The sequence below is a fragment of the Protomyctophum parallelum genome (genome assembly GCF_964188405.1).
Source record: "Protomyctophum parallelum genome assembly, chromosome: 4".
Lineage (NCBI taxonomy): Eukaryota > Metazoa > Chordata > Actinopteri > Myctophiformes > Myctophidae > Protomyctophum > Protomyctophum parallelum.
In genome coordinates this window covers 33,849,809-33,866,593 of record NC_139700.1, presented here as the reverse complement: position 1 = coordinate 33,866,593, position 16,785 = coordinate 33,849,809, and the positions used below count along the sequence as shown (strand labels likewise).

Here is a 16,785-nt window from a genome sequence, read left to right as displayed (position 1 = left end):
TAGTCTGGTTAATCAAAATTGTCTCCCAACTCTTTATTATAGCTTAATTTATCCATATCTTATTGCAATATCATTTGGGGAGCTACTTATAATACACATCTTCACAAACAGTGATTGGTCTGCTCATTCTGCCCCTCTTTTCAAACAACTCAATATTTTACCAATCTTTAATTTAAATACATACCAAACCTGCAACTTTAGTTTGTATTGATCCAGCCAGTTTCATTTTCTTTGCCATGTAAAGACTTTTTCCAGTTCAACAGTGATGTGCACCACTTCAATACGAGACAGGCAAATCATTTACATCTCCCAAAGTTCCGTACTGGTCTGTGTCAGTTCTCCATCAGATACAGGGGGCCCAGCTATGGAACACCTATACAGCAATCTCATCAAATTCTACTTCATTAAAAACATTCAAACATAAGTTTAGGACCCACTTAATTGACCAGATCACTTAATTATATTTCTTTGTATCATCTATTCTTTTCTCTAATGTTCTTCTCTAATGTTTTTGTTTTGTTGTTTTGTTCATGTTTTATATACTGCAATCATGTTTTCTGGATATTCTATATCTCATGTACAATGTTTCATTATGATTTATATAGGTAGAGGCCTCGTATAAGCCCCTTGGGCTTTTTTGCCTCAGCCTAGCACTTTACCCTTCTTATATTTATATGTTCACTTTGTTGTTTTTATACGGAGCTGAATAAATAAATACAAATACAAATACCAACTCTCCATCTCAGCCATGGTAAAATCCACGGTAAACTGGGACCTCGCTTATTGCTTTTCTAAAACGGTTCCAAACATATAGCAATATTAACCTAATAAAACTATTAAATTTACTAAAGTAGCTACGTGCAGAGAGCCACACACTTCCTTGTTTCTCTCGGCAAGTATAGGCTATGTGACGGGAGAATAGCGCTTGATGTCTTTACGGGGCTGCCTGGAGACACGCATTCACAGTCATATGTGAATATGTGAATTCTGGGGGTCTTTGACATGAAAAAGGTTGAGCACAACCTCAAGAAGACATTTGTAGAATCTGGTGTCAGGTCTAAATGGGTTAAGCACAGAATAGCCTAATTCACACATGTATGTGGTTGCATAAGTAGCAAGATGCTTGCTTTACTTAGCAGAGGATAATCAGATATATATCAAATATATATTTAGTGACCCAATTGAAATCTCCCGCATCGTGACCCAGTTTTTGGGAAACAATGGCTTAATGTGTGTGTGTTTGTGATCTGTGTGTGTGTACAGGCTCTGGTCCAGCAGGCTGTCCTGACCAATCAGATCCCACGTGTCCAGGCCTTCTTGCAGAGGCAGGGCAGAACCGATCAAGCGATCTTAGATCTGAGATGTACAGGTCTTCGCCTCGTCTTCAACTGCCTGTCGAACAGAGACCTACAGCAGGCTAAAACACTGCTTAGAAATATGGTACACACACACACACACACACACACACACACACACACACACACACACACACACACACACACACACACACACACACACACACACACACACACACACACACAGACTAAACACAAACATACTGTACATAGTTGATCAAATAGAGACGGCAGAGTTATTGTTGTGTATTTCAAGTCTGTTTTGGTTTCAGGGTTTTAATGTGAAGAAACAGCTTCATTCCATCTGTCTCTACACTGATGACAAGGACCTCAGGGAATTTGTGGTGAGTGCACAAACACTCAGTTTCACTTCTCAGTAAGTACAGTAAGTGGTCTTCTATTGTTGTTAATTGGTCTTAATTGTGTGTTTTCTGTTGAGGTGGAGGAGCTGGCGACACAGGGTTATCTGTCTGAGGAGGAGATGCAGAGAGTGGCGTTCCTCAGACAGATGGAGGTGCTGGGTTCACAGCCCACCACTCGCTGCTCACAACTCTCACACACGGCAAGGTACGCAGCAGCTTTCGCTATGGTAACCCACCCTGGTCGCGGAATTCACATTTCATTTGATGCGATTTCCGTGACCGGCTTATGCCGTGTAATATATTTCACAGCTTCTGGATTCCCCCCCCATATGCTATGGCTTGGTTTCAGATAAGGTTCTTGGTTAACATTTAACATTTAATTTAATCCAGTAATTCAAATGTTATATTTAAATTTCATTTTTTTGCTCAAAATGAGACAAAATCCGGTGTTTGGGAGGTTATAATTCCATGATCGCACGGACCAAAACAACTCCCATCGCGGGTCCTCCGCAGCCTAGAGTGAAGCCACACTGTAGTGTGGTGGGGGCTGCACTTCCTGGTTGCCCACAAGGACTGTCTAAAGAGGACAAGAAGCGAAGACCGTAAGGGCGCCGCCATGTTGCTCACATGGTGCTCCATGGAAGGAAAGAAACATGCGCAGTTGCAGACCAAGGAAGCTGAACGCGGAAGTGTTGGCTGCATATAGCCCATTGCGCATGTTTTTCCTTCCACGGAGCACCATGTGAGCAACATGGCGGCGCCCTTATGGTCTTCGCGTCCCGTCCTCTTTACACAGTCCTTGGTTGCCCACAAGGAAGCTTTGAGAAGGAAGGGAAATGGTCATGTGACTGGGCTGCGCCATGACACTTTCATGGACACTTTCACTGGAGCTAACTCACACACAAGTTCAATGAATACATGGCAGTGAATGGAGCCGGCTGGACCAGCCAACATTATTCATGAACAATTGAGACCTTTGTCATATAATCGGTTCAGGAATATAAAATAAGACATATCACAGGTTGTTTTCTAATCACTTGCTTTTCGATGTGCACAGAGTGCACAGTATATAATTTTATTTGAGGATCTAACAGCAGCAGGTACCGTTTCTGGCTCGGAGAAACGGGAAGTCTTGCGATACTTGGTACGTTCAGAAAGGTGCTTTGTGCTCTTTAGATTACACAGTGTACAAATTGAAAAGCAACACAGCAGACAATAATGTGTTACATGTCTTCTTTTATTTTCCAGAAGCGATTACTTTACAAAAGGTCTAGTCATTCAGAAATAGTGTTTGTTCATGAGCTGGTCACTGAGTCAGGAGGTTTCGGGAAGTTATGGGAACCAATTCGGTATTTTAGTCCGACGTCATTTTGTAGTCCTACGTTACGTCCGGGTCCAGCTCCTGTCCGCTTCTCATTGTAAATAGCAATATCTAAAAGTGTGAATCTTTTTGCAATAACGTTATTTTTCAGAAAGGAAGCCATTGAGGGTTAAAATGGGTCTTAATGCTTCCAACTCGAGTAAAAATTATTAATGTTCTGTACAAGTGTCCATGACAAAGAAAATATATGATGTGGAGACAATAAAGACTATTATCATTATTATTGAAGGTGGTAACAGTCCATTTGCCCAGTAGCCTACAATATTTCGGGGGCATATTTAGAATGTGTGCAGGGTTGAGTACGTTGAATCTAGTTTCCATTAATACGATCTCTAATGGAGGATTTAGTTGACACAATGAAATAGAAATGGTGATAGTATTCCGTGTGGGGCAAACAGCCTGTCACAGCCTCATTTGGGAGACCAGTAGCTTTGTTGTTGCAAGGAAAGCGGTAAAATGATACTTTAGTGGTTGTTCTAGTCTCCGATGGAGGGACACAGTATAACTATGGGGACACAAAAGCGACACAAACAGTAGGACCCGGAAGTATCTCTGAAGGGGGCGCTTACGTCAGGCTAAATGACTGAATAGGACAAGCAAGCAGTGCTGTTGATCTGGCTTGGTCGAGCTGAGATGACAACACTGGAACTAGATGCTATAGCTACAGTTTAACAACACAACACTGCCATTTTGAACCACTAAAGCCTTCTTTTTTTTTTAAACATGTATATTTCATTGCACCATTGTGCAATGAAATATAATAAAGGCCTTAGACCAATCAGTTTAGTCAATTATATTTAAAAAAATGTAATATATTTTTGTTTTTATTTAATTAAATTAACCTACGTGAACAAGATTAAGTCTGTTAATTGTTTCTAAATATCGGTTGTGATATGTTTGAGGTTAATTGCCCTTGCCTAGCCCTATGTGGTATATCTACCTGGTCTTGATATATGAACTCCAAATATTGTTGATCATCTTTATCTATTATGCTAGAGTCTGGAGCAGTGGTTCTCAAACATTTCCATCTCAAAGTATTTGGTAGTGGATGCGCAACTCAAAACGTTTTGTAGAGACCCCATAATTTGTGTTGTTAAAATTTGTCAAAATGTGTTGAACACCCCATAGGCCAATGGTTATAAACCATGATGTTCCCCTCCTACTCCGCTCACCAACCCCACTCCTTATACTTCCGTCTATCTTTCACTCTTTTCTACTTCTCATATCTCTCTTCTCTTCTCTTATGCTCATGAAATCCTTGCTGGCTATTACTACTATTTATTCTATAAAAAAAAAAAAAAAACGTATACAATGAAAGAAAAAGGTGTCAAAGTTCCAAGTGGGAGGGTGGGGGGGTTGCTATTCGTCTTGTCTTTCGTTTTGTTTTGTTTAGTCTAATTTTTGTTTTGTTTCAGTTTCAGTTTTGTAACGACTCAAACCAACTCAAAAACAATTCTGTCCATGTAGTATCAGAACTGTCCTGTTTCCTGTCTGTTCTCTGTCTATGTATTTGTATGTAAAAATAGAAACAGAAGCATAACATATGTACTGCATTTTTTCCTGTCCATACCCCTCTTCTATGCTTAATAAAAACTTTAAAAATGAAAATGTTTTGAAATTGTTTAAATAGTAGATATATAGTACTAGCTCACAACTCATCACAACATGATGTGCATGCGTGCATGACATGTGTGTGTCTACTGTCTACTTAACATCCGCTCGTCTTTTCTCATCTCTCCTAGTGTTCTACAGCTGGCCCAGTCAGACCCAGGTTGTAGAGTGGTACTGGAGGGCGTGATGGGGGACAGCAGGTCCCAATCAGACCCAGCGGATCTGTGGAGCTCTCTGAGACTAGACTGGGTCCGACACTGGGACCAGAACTCACAGAGGACTGTCCAGCTGTCTAGAGTCCAGGACACAGGTAACCTTGGGTAGAAGAAATATTCATTATATTATGTTGTTATTATGGTTGCTTATATCTAACCTTTTATATTTTACCATCACTTATAATACTTATACCTGGGGGGCAGGGCCGCTTTAAGGGTAGTGCGAATGGTGCCGTCGCACAGGGCCTCGCGCCTTGTGAGGCCTCGCAGGGGCACCGTCCCCCCTCCCTTTTAATAGGCGTATAAATGTTAACGATCACTTTCCATCTCAGACCTAATATATCTTTAGTTTTGCTTACATGTTGATATATTTCACATTTAGTAGTAGGCCTACTCGCTGACAATGCGTGTCTGCGTCCTAAAATCTAGTTTTGCTTACATGATCATATTTCACATTAATCTCACTGGCATTGTGTGTCTGCATCATCTATCAAGCGCACTACGTGGTGGTGGTGGGAAAGTTGAAAGACACAAAGTCGAGTCGTAGAGAAAAAAAGTTCAAAGCCTCGCTGAGATCATTTGATAAATTCATTCATTTGATAAATTCATTGCAAAAATCATCGATCCAACCGCGCCCCAATCAGCTGCGGGGCCCTGCGCTAAAACTAGACGGGATTATCAAGACATTATTGCAATTTGCTGCAAGGAAAGCTGCTGCTTGTGAAGTTGTGAGTAACATCTGAGACGAGTGCATTATATTTATATATCAATTCTCTCTCGCTGTCTCTCTCGCTCGTGCGCCACACGCCTGTCATAATGTTTAGCGCAGTGGTCAGACAGCAGCAGCTACACACCGCTACTCGTTCGCAGTGCATCCATTTCCAATAACATCCAATGCCCGCCTGAATGTGTGAATCACTTACTTTGTGCCTGCTGCTCGTTTTCATTAGAATTAATCCAAGGTTTGTCATATTATGGTTTAAAGTAGGCATACACTTTAGCTGGTCAGTCAGCGTGTGCAGAGTGAGAAGCAGCACTGCTCTGCAGCCTCTGCTGATCTGACTGGCAAGATAATTAGTTATTTGGCAACACCTGTGTGAAATACCAATAGTATAATTTATAAAAGGCCTACTCTTATAGCCTACTCTTAGGCAAGGCAAACCATGCAGGACGGTGCTTGCATTGCGTGGTAAAACACGCCTCCGACCGAGCGGGTCTCGGGTCAACTCTGGTATTTTCGGAGTCGGGAGACCCGGTGAAGAGCTCTACTACAAACGGCTCGGCAGTCTGCGGTTGGCTCTGCGTCCACCAGGTGGCAGCAGATGGGTTAACAGAAATGAAACCAATCAAAACAAAGCATGTATGTGTCTCTCTCTCTGCCCATCTGTGTCTGTATCTTGACCTGTCTGTCTCTCCATCTTATATCTGGTGTACATACATGACTACCTGTCTTGTCCATCAGCGGTTGCTTCCAGTGACCCTGTGGTGTTGTGGGCTTACTTGACGTCTCTCCATGACCGCCACCGCCTGGTCTGTTGGATCCAGAGCGTTGTGGATCAGAACACCCAACCCTCTGCTGGCCCCTGCTGGCCAGAGCTGACCTCTGACCTGGTGAACAACAACACACACTGCAGTAGAACACTCAGAGAGCACATACTGCACCTGCTGGCCAGGTACGCTGATGCTGTTGACTGATCATTTGACTTCCTGTGGTATTTCACTCTTCTATATCTATTATTTCGCTTTAGTTTTTCTTTTATTCTAATCCATCTGTTCCCAAAGTGGGTTCTGAAGAAACCCCAGGGAGGTCCTCAAGTAGATTCCAGGGGGTCCCCAGGTAGATGATTGATATTTGGGAACAAAATGGACCCTTACAGCTTTGTAACACTGGGTGTAATGGATCCTTACAGATTCCTTTGGTTCCATAATCCATTTGTACACTCTTTTGTTTTAAACCAAAGTTTGGATGTGTTATTTGACATGCTGTGTTTTTCTGATAGAGGATTAGAGGCATCAGAGCCAAAAAAGAAGAGTCCTTTGAATCATGGGATAGATCAAAACAAACGATCTAAGTACCATTACTTAACGGTGTGTTTGTGTCTAGGCGCGGCATGCTGACTAAGGCTGAGCTGAGTGACTTTGACCAGCTGCTATGGCGAATGTCCCAGGCTGGGGGCATGATGACAGCTGGTACCCCGCTGCCTCCAAACCAACATAAACGATTCATACAGTTCTGTCTAGACCACAGCCTGCAGTATCTGCTGTATACATACCTACAATATTACAGGTACAGTATAGGTCATAGAACCTAACACGGGTATAGACCACAGAACCTACTGAATACAGACATACAACACAATAATTTCAACTTATTATGTTTCTTTTTTGTAAATGAATGCCCTACGTCATCGTACAAGAATGTGTTGCATTTTATAATCAAATAAAACGTTACCATAGGTCCATCTGTGGGTTATATAAATATTTAACTGCGATTAACAAGAGATTGTGACTAAATAACTACCCTGAATACATTGGAACACAGGTTATTTTTTCTATTTCCTGAAAAGTGACTATACTATACTACAGGGGTTCTCAACCCGTGGGTCGCGACCCCTCGGGGGGGTCACTAAATAATTTTGGGGGGGTCCCCAACATTTATTTTGCAACTGAATGGCTGGAAAATGGAAATTTAGAGTTTACATAGTACACATAGTGTATGCATAAACTTTCCTTAATGATTATATCTGGTTTCAGTATTTATTTATTTATTTATTTATGTTATGTTATTTTCTCTATTATCAAGGTTATTGTAGCAGTCAAGTTGTATTGTAGGTGGCGGGGGGGGGGGGGGGGGGGGGTCGCGAGACATGGCCAAAGCATTTTTGGGGGTCCTCAGCCAAAAATACTATACTATACTATCTGTCCAGGTTGACTCCCAGGAACTGCCCCAGTCTGTCCAACCGGATGCTATCTGAGAGCCAGCCCTGGTTTGACATGCTGGTCAAAACCCAAGAGATCGGCAGAGACTTGACAGGTACACACAGATGTCCCTCACCAACCGTTTGTCTTACAGATGTCCCTCACCAACCGTTTGTCTTACAGATGTCCCTCACCAACCGTTTGTCTTACAGATGTCCCTCACCAACCGTTTGTCTTACAGATGTCCCTCACCAACCGTTTGTCTTACAGATGTCCCTCACCAACCGTTTGTCTTACAGATATCCCTCACCAACCGTTTGTCTTACAGATGTCCCTCACCAACCGTTTGTCTTACAGATGTCCCTCACCAACCGTTTGTCTTACAGATGTCCCCCACCATACAGAGACACAACACTGTGTCCTACGGAGACACACAACAGGGCCTGTCGAATTGAAACTAAAGAGCACAAACTGTGTCCCGCAAAATTAGGACTGCATATTTAATTGAAAATAGTCGTGATTTTATGTTCCACAATTACGTAGTTGTTGATTGATTTAATTTGATGACATCGCAACAACAATAATACATAACAGATATCAATACACTATACGTAACAGATATAGCTCAGAATCTAATATAGCTCAGAATCTCTTTATGTGCCATAAATTGATATAACCCATTTAAAATAAAGTGCTATGACTGCCACTGCATATTAAAGGACCACTTCACCCCTTTTCAACCTATCTTCATATAATAGGTCCTCACTAATAATCATGAAAAAATGGTGCAATTTCTTTCTACTCGGTCTGTGTCTCATAGGAGGGCTGTGGGCAGTTCAGAAACCGTCTTCCAGTGACGACATCGATGGGGAATACAAGCTAATAAAAACTGCAGGCTTTCTAGTCCTGAAAAGTTGCAATGCGAAAATGGAAGCCATCGTTCTCACGATAATGAAAATCTAAAAAAAATTGTAAAAAAAATCTTGTTTAAAAAATAATCTGCCTAATGATGATGTCACTGGAAGACGGTTTCTAAACTGCCCACAGCCCTCCTATGAGACACAGACTGAGTAGAAAAAAATCGGGCCATTTTATCATGATTATTAGTGAGGACCTATTATATGAACATACGTTGAAAAGTGGTGAAGTGGTCCTTTAAGGTTCACATTTTACCATATAAAGTGATTATGGCATACATTAAACATTGCACCTGACCTTGCATATGTCTCCACAGCATTACAAGTTGGTTAATAATAGAAGATTGTTCAACTTTGCAACCTTGTTTGCATGTATACATATGTTGATTTTGATCTCGGCAGCATTGCAAATGAGGGTGAACCTCAATGCTCTTTTAAATAATAACTATAGGTTTCAATCAATCAACCCATCTCTCCATACATACAGAGGAACAATAATACGACAGAGGCCAGGCAGCAGGGCATTACATTTCAAACATGGCACCATTTAAATGCCAATATTTCAACTTGACATTGGAGACACTGGAGGGGGGTATGCATGCTTCTGCTTTTGATATCCCGCCTCTGATCATTCATATCACCAGTGGGTGATATGAATGATGATGGGTGATTATGTCTTAATCCCTGCCTCTGGTCAAACAGACAGTGATATGTTTGATTCATTGATTGTTGTGATTGTTTTTATAATATCACCATTTAACAATTTAATTCAACATTTCTGTTAACCACATTAACCCTGGTGTCCCTATTTTGGGGCAAATTCTCAAAATGTTTTGATGTTTAAAAAGAGATCGCTATTTTCACTATCTGTCATAAGAAAACGTTCCTCTGAACGAAGCGCATGTGCGAATATTTTCTTTGCAAAGTCAAATCGAACCTGACATGGCCTAATGTTTTGTTGTCTTGTAGACCCAGAGTGCGTGTTCTGGAGCAGTCTAACCAGTGCTCAGGTGGTCCTACCAGGAGGCCAGGCGTCTGTCTCCAGTATGCTGCTGGAGGGGCACAGCCTGCTGGCCCTCGCCACCATCATGTTCACCCCTGGAGGAATAGACCAGGTAAAAACACTGTCCACTTTGTCCAGTCCACGTTCGAGTCATTTATCTGAACTTCCAGAGACACTCCCAATGGAATTGTTATGTTGAATATATCTTAGGTGAGCAACATTATAATCAAAGTAATAGTAAGAATTGCAAAAGGACTAATTCTGTGATCCATGGAAGAAGGAAGTGACTCATGTTTGTGTGCATGTGTGTTGATGTATTATCTATGTATTCTCGGAAATGGAATTGAAACAACACACAGGGTAATTTCAATTATTGTTGTAGTAAGTTGACCTTCAATTCTCTATTGATGCAATTTTGTATGCAAGCAACAAACAACTTTGCAACATTGTTTTCATAAATACATACATACACTGTTGGATTGAACATAAATGAAATAAGAGGAGCTGAATGAGGAGCGGAGGAGTAGAAGGTTATAATCGTAATTTGTTCGTTTTGACACACGCCATGGTGGTGCCGACAGCTGGTGTAAAACTGGTACAGCAAAATAAATGGATTTAGATTTCATATCACCCCAAAAGCTTATAAATAAAAACTAATGGCATTTTGTCTATCATTTCAGTTGGGTTTAGTTAGTTTTGTAAACAATACAGTTTCATTTTTTTCAATTCTAGTTTAAATTTATTTCAGTTACTTACTGTATACCTATTGGCCTGAATATAAGACTATGATTTTGGAAATATCCTGAAGAACGGGTTCGTATTATAATCGGGTACTAGACTATTTTATGTTATTTTTCCACAAATTAGTCTTGAAAAATGGGAGGGTATGACTTCTGATTCAAGGACTCATAGTTGGATAAGACGTTTAATCTGTAGGACCTCAGTCTACACTACATCCTCAGTGTTATTCTAACTCCTCACAGGTTAATTTGGTCCCATTTATACTCTTTATAGAACCGCGAGGGTCCATTTGGTTCCTAACTAACAATCATTTATCTGGAGACCTCCTGGCACTGCCTCAAGGACCCCACATTAGGGGTCTGTGGGGTGATTGTGACATGTCTGTCTGTCTGTCTCTCTGTCTGACTGGCGGTTCAGGTGATACGTCAGGGAGACAGGTCAGGGAGCCCGGCGTGGAGAGTTGACCCCCAGCTCTTAAAAATGACACTGACCCCGTACCCCAAACTCCGAGCCGCCCTCTTCCCCGCGGGGTCCCCCCGCGGCAATCCCACGACCTCCGACCTTTCTATCTACCACCTGATGCAGGTACAGCTCAATCAATATTTCTCCTGATCTAATATCATAATGGACTGTATACAGATCTAATATCTGTAAACCTGTTCCTTCAGGTAAGAAAACTCATGAATAAAAATGATTTCTGGCTGTGTATTTGAATCTGTTCTCTGAAAATTCACCAAAATATGTCAATCTGCTCAGCTTAGTTTCCCTGCTATAAGAGAACATTTTCCTCCTCAGGCAGTGGAATGATAATTAAATTTACTTCTCTCTCTCTCTCTCTCTCTCTCTCTCTCTCTCCATTTCAGTCTCTCCATCCGTTGGATCCATCACGCCTGTTTGTTTGGCAGACGGCCAACACTCTCAGCCCCAATGGTAGTGTGTGTGCATAAGTTGGTTGTGAGGGGCTTACAAATGGCCGGCCTTTCCAAAAGGAGAGCCAAGCCGTTAGCGAGGTACTGCTCAGTTTCAGCCATTATAGGAAGCCTCTCAATTTGGAGGAGGCGTTGTTTCCTTTATCCATGATTTATGTCTGCTGCCCTGTGTCCAGGTATGTGATGTACTCTCATTAGGCTTAAATATGGACATTAACCATATTCGCTGCTTGAAACACAAACAGTCTTACACCTCTAAACTCTGTCAAGTCACTAAAAAAAACTTGTATCAGTCACGTAAAACAAACAGACTAACAGGATCTATATCAGTAAAATTTGGAAGCATGTACTAAATGTGGGAACAACAAAAAAAGGACAAGGTTTAACTAAGGTAAACCCTGCATCATAACCTATATGTTACCAGGCAAGAGGAGAGGCACTTTTTCTCTAGAAGAAGAGTAAAATATGAAGTGACTCACCTCTTGCCCAATTCTGACACCAAACTGTTATGATTATATTCTAAGTACTTGGACCCTCGTCTGGTTCTGGTGTGTGACGACCCTTGGCATTTCCATGGGCAAGACGGACAGACAGGCAGGCCGGCCCGGGAGAAGAGATTAACATGACACGGAGACTTGGTCACATTAATTCATTCACACAGTTTATTATACATACAGAATCGTATATAGCTTGGATACTTCATGTCCTACTGACGTCACTGACTAGACATCACAATCACTGCCTGCAGCACGCAGCCTTCAGCGTGCCCCTAACACAGCCCTAAAGTATGTTACAGTTCAGGCAGTGCACCATACATATAAGTACATTGCATATTCACGTACAAGTACCTGTTATCAGTACACAGCATGTTGTATATCACAACACAAGGTATTCCTGTACTTCTCATTATAGCAGCGGAGTGGTGAAGAAAGGGGGCAGAGAGGGAGGTCGAGCTCTCTGGTTGGCTGTGTAGCCTTGCAAGGTGTTTTGTCTGCGTACAGCACATAGACGGTATGCCATACAGTGTATGTATGGTATAGCAGCAGCCCATCGTGTGTGTGTGTGTGTGTGTGTGCACGTGCGTAATGTGCAACAATAACCACGTGCGTGCGTAATGTGCAACAATAACCGCGTGCGTGCGTAATGTGCAACAATAACCACAGTCTTTACAGACATTGTGTTGTGCGAATCAGAATTAAGCTTCATGTGATTTCGTATTACTGAGGCCTGGCCCTGATTTTGCACATTTTGTATGTTCCCACGGAAACGGTTTGCTGCTGCTGTGGCGTGTAGACGTATCAGAACTGCCTCACTTCTCCAGTCCAGACCTCGTCAACAGTTTTGCTCTGATGGAGAGGCTGGACGCTGCCTACTACCTCCGTCACGGCCGCCCCGCGTCTGCCTACGTCACCTTCCTGCTGCAGAACCTCCCGGGCTGCAGCGATGTCAAAACACTGTGAGTGTATGAATATTTACTTTGTCTCACGTGTTTCCCCAGCCTTTATCTGTCCCTGTGTGATGGTGGGGGTAATAAAGGACATGGAGGGTGATATCTATTGTCCCTGGTGATGGTGGGGGTAATAAAGGACACGGAGGGTGATATCTATTTATCTGTCCCTGGTGATGGTGGGGGTAATAAAGGACATGGAGGGTGATATCTATTTATCTGTCCCTGGTGATGGTGGGGGTAATAAAGGACACAGAGGGTGATATCTATTGTCGAGCGCCATCAAGCACAGCAACTCCTGCTGAATTCCTCCTGCTGGAGGAACTCATTCTAGATTCTACAAATGTCTTCTAAATCAGTAGCTCTCAAACGTTTACGTGCCAACGACAATATCAGACCAAGGACGGATGTTTTCATTGAATTACAATGGGTTTCATATAAAGGAATATCAATCCAATCCAATCCACTTTATACAGTAGCACATTTTACAACGCAAGGTTAACAAAGTGCTGTACAGGAAAATAAGCCACTAGAAAAGCAACAGCAAGAAAAACACAGTAAAACACACAAGTAAGACGCGGTAAGCGAACGCAGCTGTTGTGGCAGTCTGACACACATACACACACAAAGCTTTTTTTTATTTTTTAAGTTGTCATAAAAAACATTTTTTTACGCTTTCTACTGTGTGTGTGTGTGTGTGTGTGTGTGTGTGTGTGTGTGTGATACAGCTGCGCCCTCTGGTGGCGTGCAGGTGGTGTTACAGCGTGACACACTCACAGACAGACAGACAGACATGTTCTGCTGGCTTACACAGTAAATGGCTCACTGGCATTTGCAAACACATAGACACATCACTGAAACATCCCAGACAGAGCAGCATCAGCAGACACTGCCAGACTGTGAAACAAAACATGGACCATAGAGACACTCAACTTAACCTAGGGAAAATCAAAAATATCGGAGTTGGAACCTAAGACCTTGACCAGCCCCATTTACCCACTGAGAGCTGTTCATGAGGTGGACAGCCTCTGCCTCCGCCGGCAGGAGATTGGGGCTTAAGAGGTTCTAAGCCAAGGTGTAAAGGTGGGTTTTGAGACGAGATTTAAAAGTCTCAATTGAGGGGCCAGTTTGACGTGGGAGGGGGGCGTGTTCCATACAGTGTGCGGGCTACGACGGAAAAGGCTCGTTCACCTCTGGTCTTTAAGCGGGTCTTCTTTATTTACTTTAAAGGGGCATTCCACTCATTTTCAACATTTTACTATGTCATTAATATACCTTAGAGCTGTTGTGTGGAAATAATAATGTGAGTGTGTGTGTGTGTGTGTGTGTGTGCTCAGGCTGTGTGGTGCAGCGGAGCAGGCCTACCATGTAGCCCTGCAGTGTTTCAACGTGCCGTCGGTAGCTTCAGCCTGCGTGTGTTTCTGTGAACTGCTGAAAAAAAATCATTAACATGGTTAAACACATCTTGATGACATCATCAAGATGTGATTCACCATGTTAATGATTTTTTTCCAGACCTCCAGTTCTAGGAAACACAGACTGGGGGGGACTTTTTTATTATTTCCACACAACAGCTTTAAGGTATATTAATGACATAGTAAAATGTTGAAAATGAGTGGAATGCCCCTTTTAAGATTTAACTGGCCCGCAGACCGCAGTGACCTTGGGGGATTCTACACCTCAATAAGTTCTGACAGATACTGGGGTGCCAAACCATTCAGTGATTTAAAAACAAACTAATCAAGCAACTGTCTTTAGAGGTCAGAATGTGGTCAGAATGATGGTTGGGCTCCGAACCCTTTTTTGAAGTGAGTCCTGATCCAGAAAAGGTTGAGACCCACTTGGATAAAGGACCATAACGGTCAAATGCACTTTTACTTCTTGACATTTGATTGAAGACTGAAGGTGTCGAGAATAGGATAATTCAGACACAAAACACTGGTGATTGTTGTCTTGAACAAATATACTTAATTATAATCAATCAATGTTTTGGTCCTTTAGACCTTCATCAGGATTACATGCACATACCTAAGATAATCAAAAGTCTTATGCACACCTGCATAAAATCTGGACCAGGACCTTCTTCTTTGGGCAAAGAATGTTCCTTGACCGAAACCACGTGTGTGTGTGTGTGTGTGTGTGTGTGTGTGTGTGTGTGTGTGTGTGTGTGTGTGTGTGTGTGTGTGTGTGTGTGTGTGTGTGTGTGTGTGTGCTCGCAGGCTGTGTGGTGCAGCGGAGCAGGCCTACCATGTAGCCCTGCAGTGTTTCAACGTGCCGTCGGTAGCTTCAGCCTGCGTGTGTTTCTGTGAACTGCTGGGTGTCTGCAGCCTGAAGCTCCGTGTGGACCTGAGGGTCCTCCTAATGATACTACATCACTGGACACACAGCAACACACACATCAGCCCTGCTACACACACACACAACCTGGGTAAGATAGAGACACACACACACACACACACATGTATATACTAACAAATAGTCAGTGTTAATAAAATATGAAAGGCATAATTGGCACCCACCTCGTCCCAGATTGATCAGCCCGACCGTTTACATTCTGTTTCTGACAAAACGTGCATCAAGAATACTTAGAATAGTGCTTTTCAATCTTGGCCACACAAAGTGAAAACGTCATTTCCTGCAACAATATTTTGGTTTGTTTGGACTTGGAGCATCAACACAGCTTTAGTATCATATTAACTAGTTTCAAGTATTAAACGTATCGTATGCAATTTCCACCCTAACTTAACCTTATTTGAACCGTCTATTTTTAGTCAAACAGACTACTGTTTACTACAGACTTTTTTCGATCTACACCAAATCTCTTTGTCACAAAGCTCAAGCTGTACAAGCTCACAACGTGTCGCATTGTGCATTAGTTCGGCTATTTTTGGTGAATGTTAACCCCATAATAATTGTTGCAGGGGTTTAAGTGATTATGGGAGAGCTTGCGCCCAGCTGGTGCCACAGGCTGCAGTACTGTACTGTAAGCCCACTGTCATAATGTCTAATCAGTGCTTTGTCTTCCTCCAAGTGGCTAAAGGCAATAAGTTGCTGGAGGTGGAGCAAACAGCAGCAGAGGAGCTGATTGGTTACCTGGAGTCAGCTGTGATCGACAGCTTGGAACAGAGAGGCATCAGCAGGTTTGCTACATCCCCTGAACACACATGACCGCCACGGCGCCACATGTGAGCGTGTGCGTGCGTCCATTCGTGCATGTGTGTGTGATTGCTATTTAATCCATATTTTGTCTGCAGGACTTCCTATGAGGCGGGTCAGGAGTGGGCGGTGCCAGTCCAGTTCTGTCAGCTCCACCACCTGCCAATCACCTCTGTTTACCCCACCCAAAGTGCAGCTGACGGACACTGGATAAACTTCCTGCTTTTTGTCCAATTACACAGCTATCCTCCTCAACAGGTACTAGTACTACTAATAACTAATAATACTACTAACAACTGTTTATTTAATTAGTATGACTGCAATACTACTACTGCTAACCACTACTACTTCAACTTCATTTGTTTTTTTAACAAACACAAGTATACATACAATAAACATTAACACCTCACAGAGAAAGAGACAGAAAAACCCTGCAATTCAATACTACTACTAACACACTAAGTCCCGGAATTTGGCAGATGTTCCGTCCAAGGAAATTACGTTAACGCTTTACAGATCTGTGTTGTGATTGGGGGAAATGCATATGATGGAAGTCCCCCCCCCCCCCCCCCCCCCTATTCACTTTCTACATTAGGTCGTGACCATACTTTTCTCCTCAGATGATTAAAGGCTGGGAACGAAGCTAACTAACTACAGTAATATAGCTTACTGCTTACAATGTATGCATTTAGCAGACGTAAATGTCATGAATGAACCCTAGTCAATGATTGCCGACTCTTCCCTCGTCT

General features: G+C 42.4%; 1 protein-coding gene across 1 annotated transcript in view; it reads left to right on the top strand.

Annotated features, from left to right (window-relative positions):
* The window catches only part of spg11 (SPG11 vesicle trafficking associated, spatacsin), a 53,073-nt gene that overhangs the window by 17,004 nt on the left and 19,284 nt on the right, over positions 1–16,785 (top strand). Inside the window, exons 11-25 of the mRNA XM_083762770.1 lie at positions 1,264–1,440; positions 1,628–1,699; positions 1,795–1,922; positions 4,841–5,019; positions 6,387–6,597; positions 7,029–7,211; positions 7,852–7,958; positions 9,730–9,875; positions 10,922–11,089; positions 11,368–11,434; positions 12,727–12,889; positions 14,218–14,310; positions 15,100–15,308; positions 15,912–16,020; positions 16,135–16,294. Of these exons, the coding sequence (XP_083618896.1) occupies positions 1,264–1,440; positions 1,628–1,699; positions 1,795–1,922; positions 4,841–5,019; positions 6,387–6,597; positions 7,029–7,211; positions 7,852–7,958; positions 9,730–9,875; positions 10,922–11,089; positions 11,368–11,434; positions 12,727–12,889; positions 14,218–14,310; positions 15,100–15,308; positions 15,912–16,020; positions 16,135–16,294 (2,172 nt within the window). The remainder of the gene's footprint in view (positions 1–1,263; positions 1,441–1,627; positions 1,700–1,794; positions 1,923–4,840; positions 5,020–6,386; positions 6,598–7,028; positions 7,212–7,851; positions 7,959–9,729; positions 9,876–10,921; positions 11,090–11,367; positions 11,435–12,726; positions 12,890–14,217; positions 14,311–15,099; positions 15,309–15,911; positions 16,021–16,134; positions 16,295–16,785) is intronic.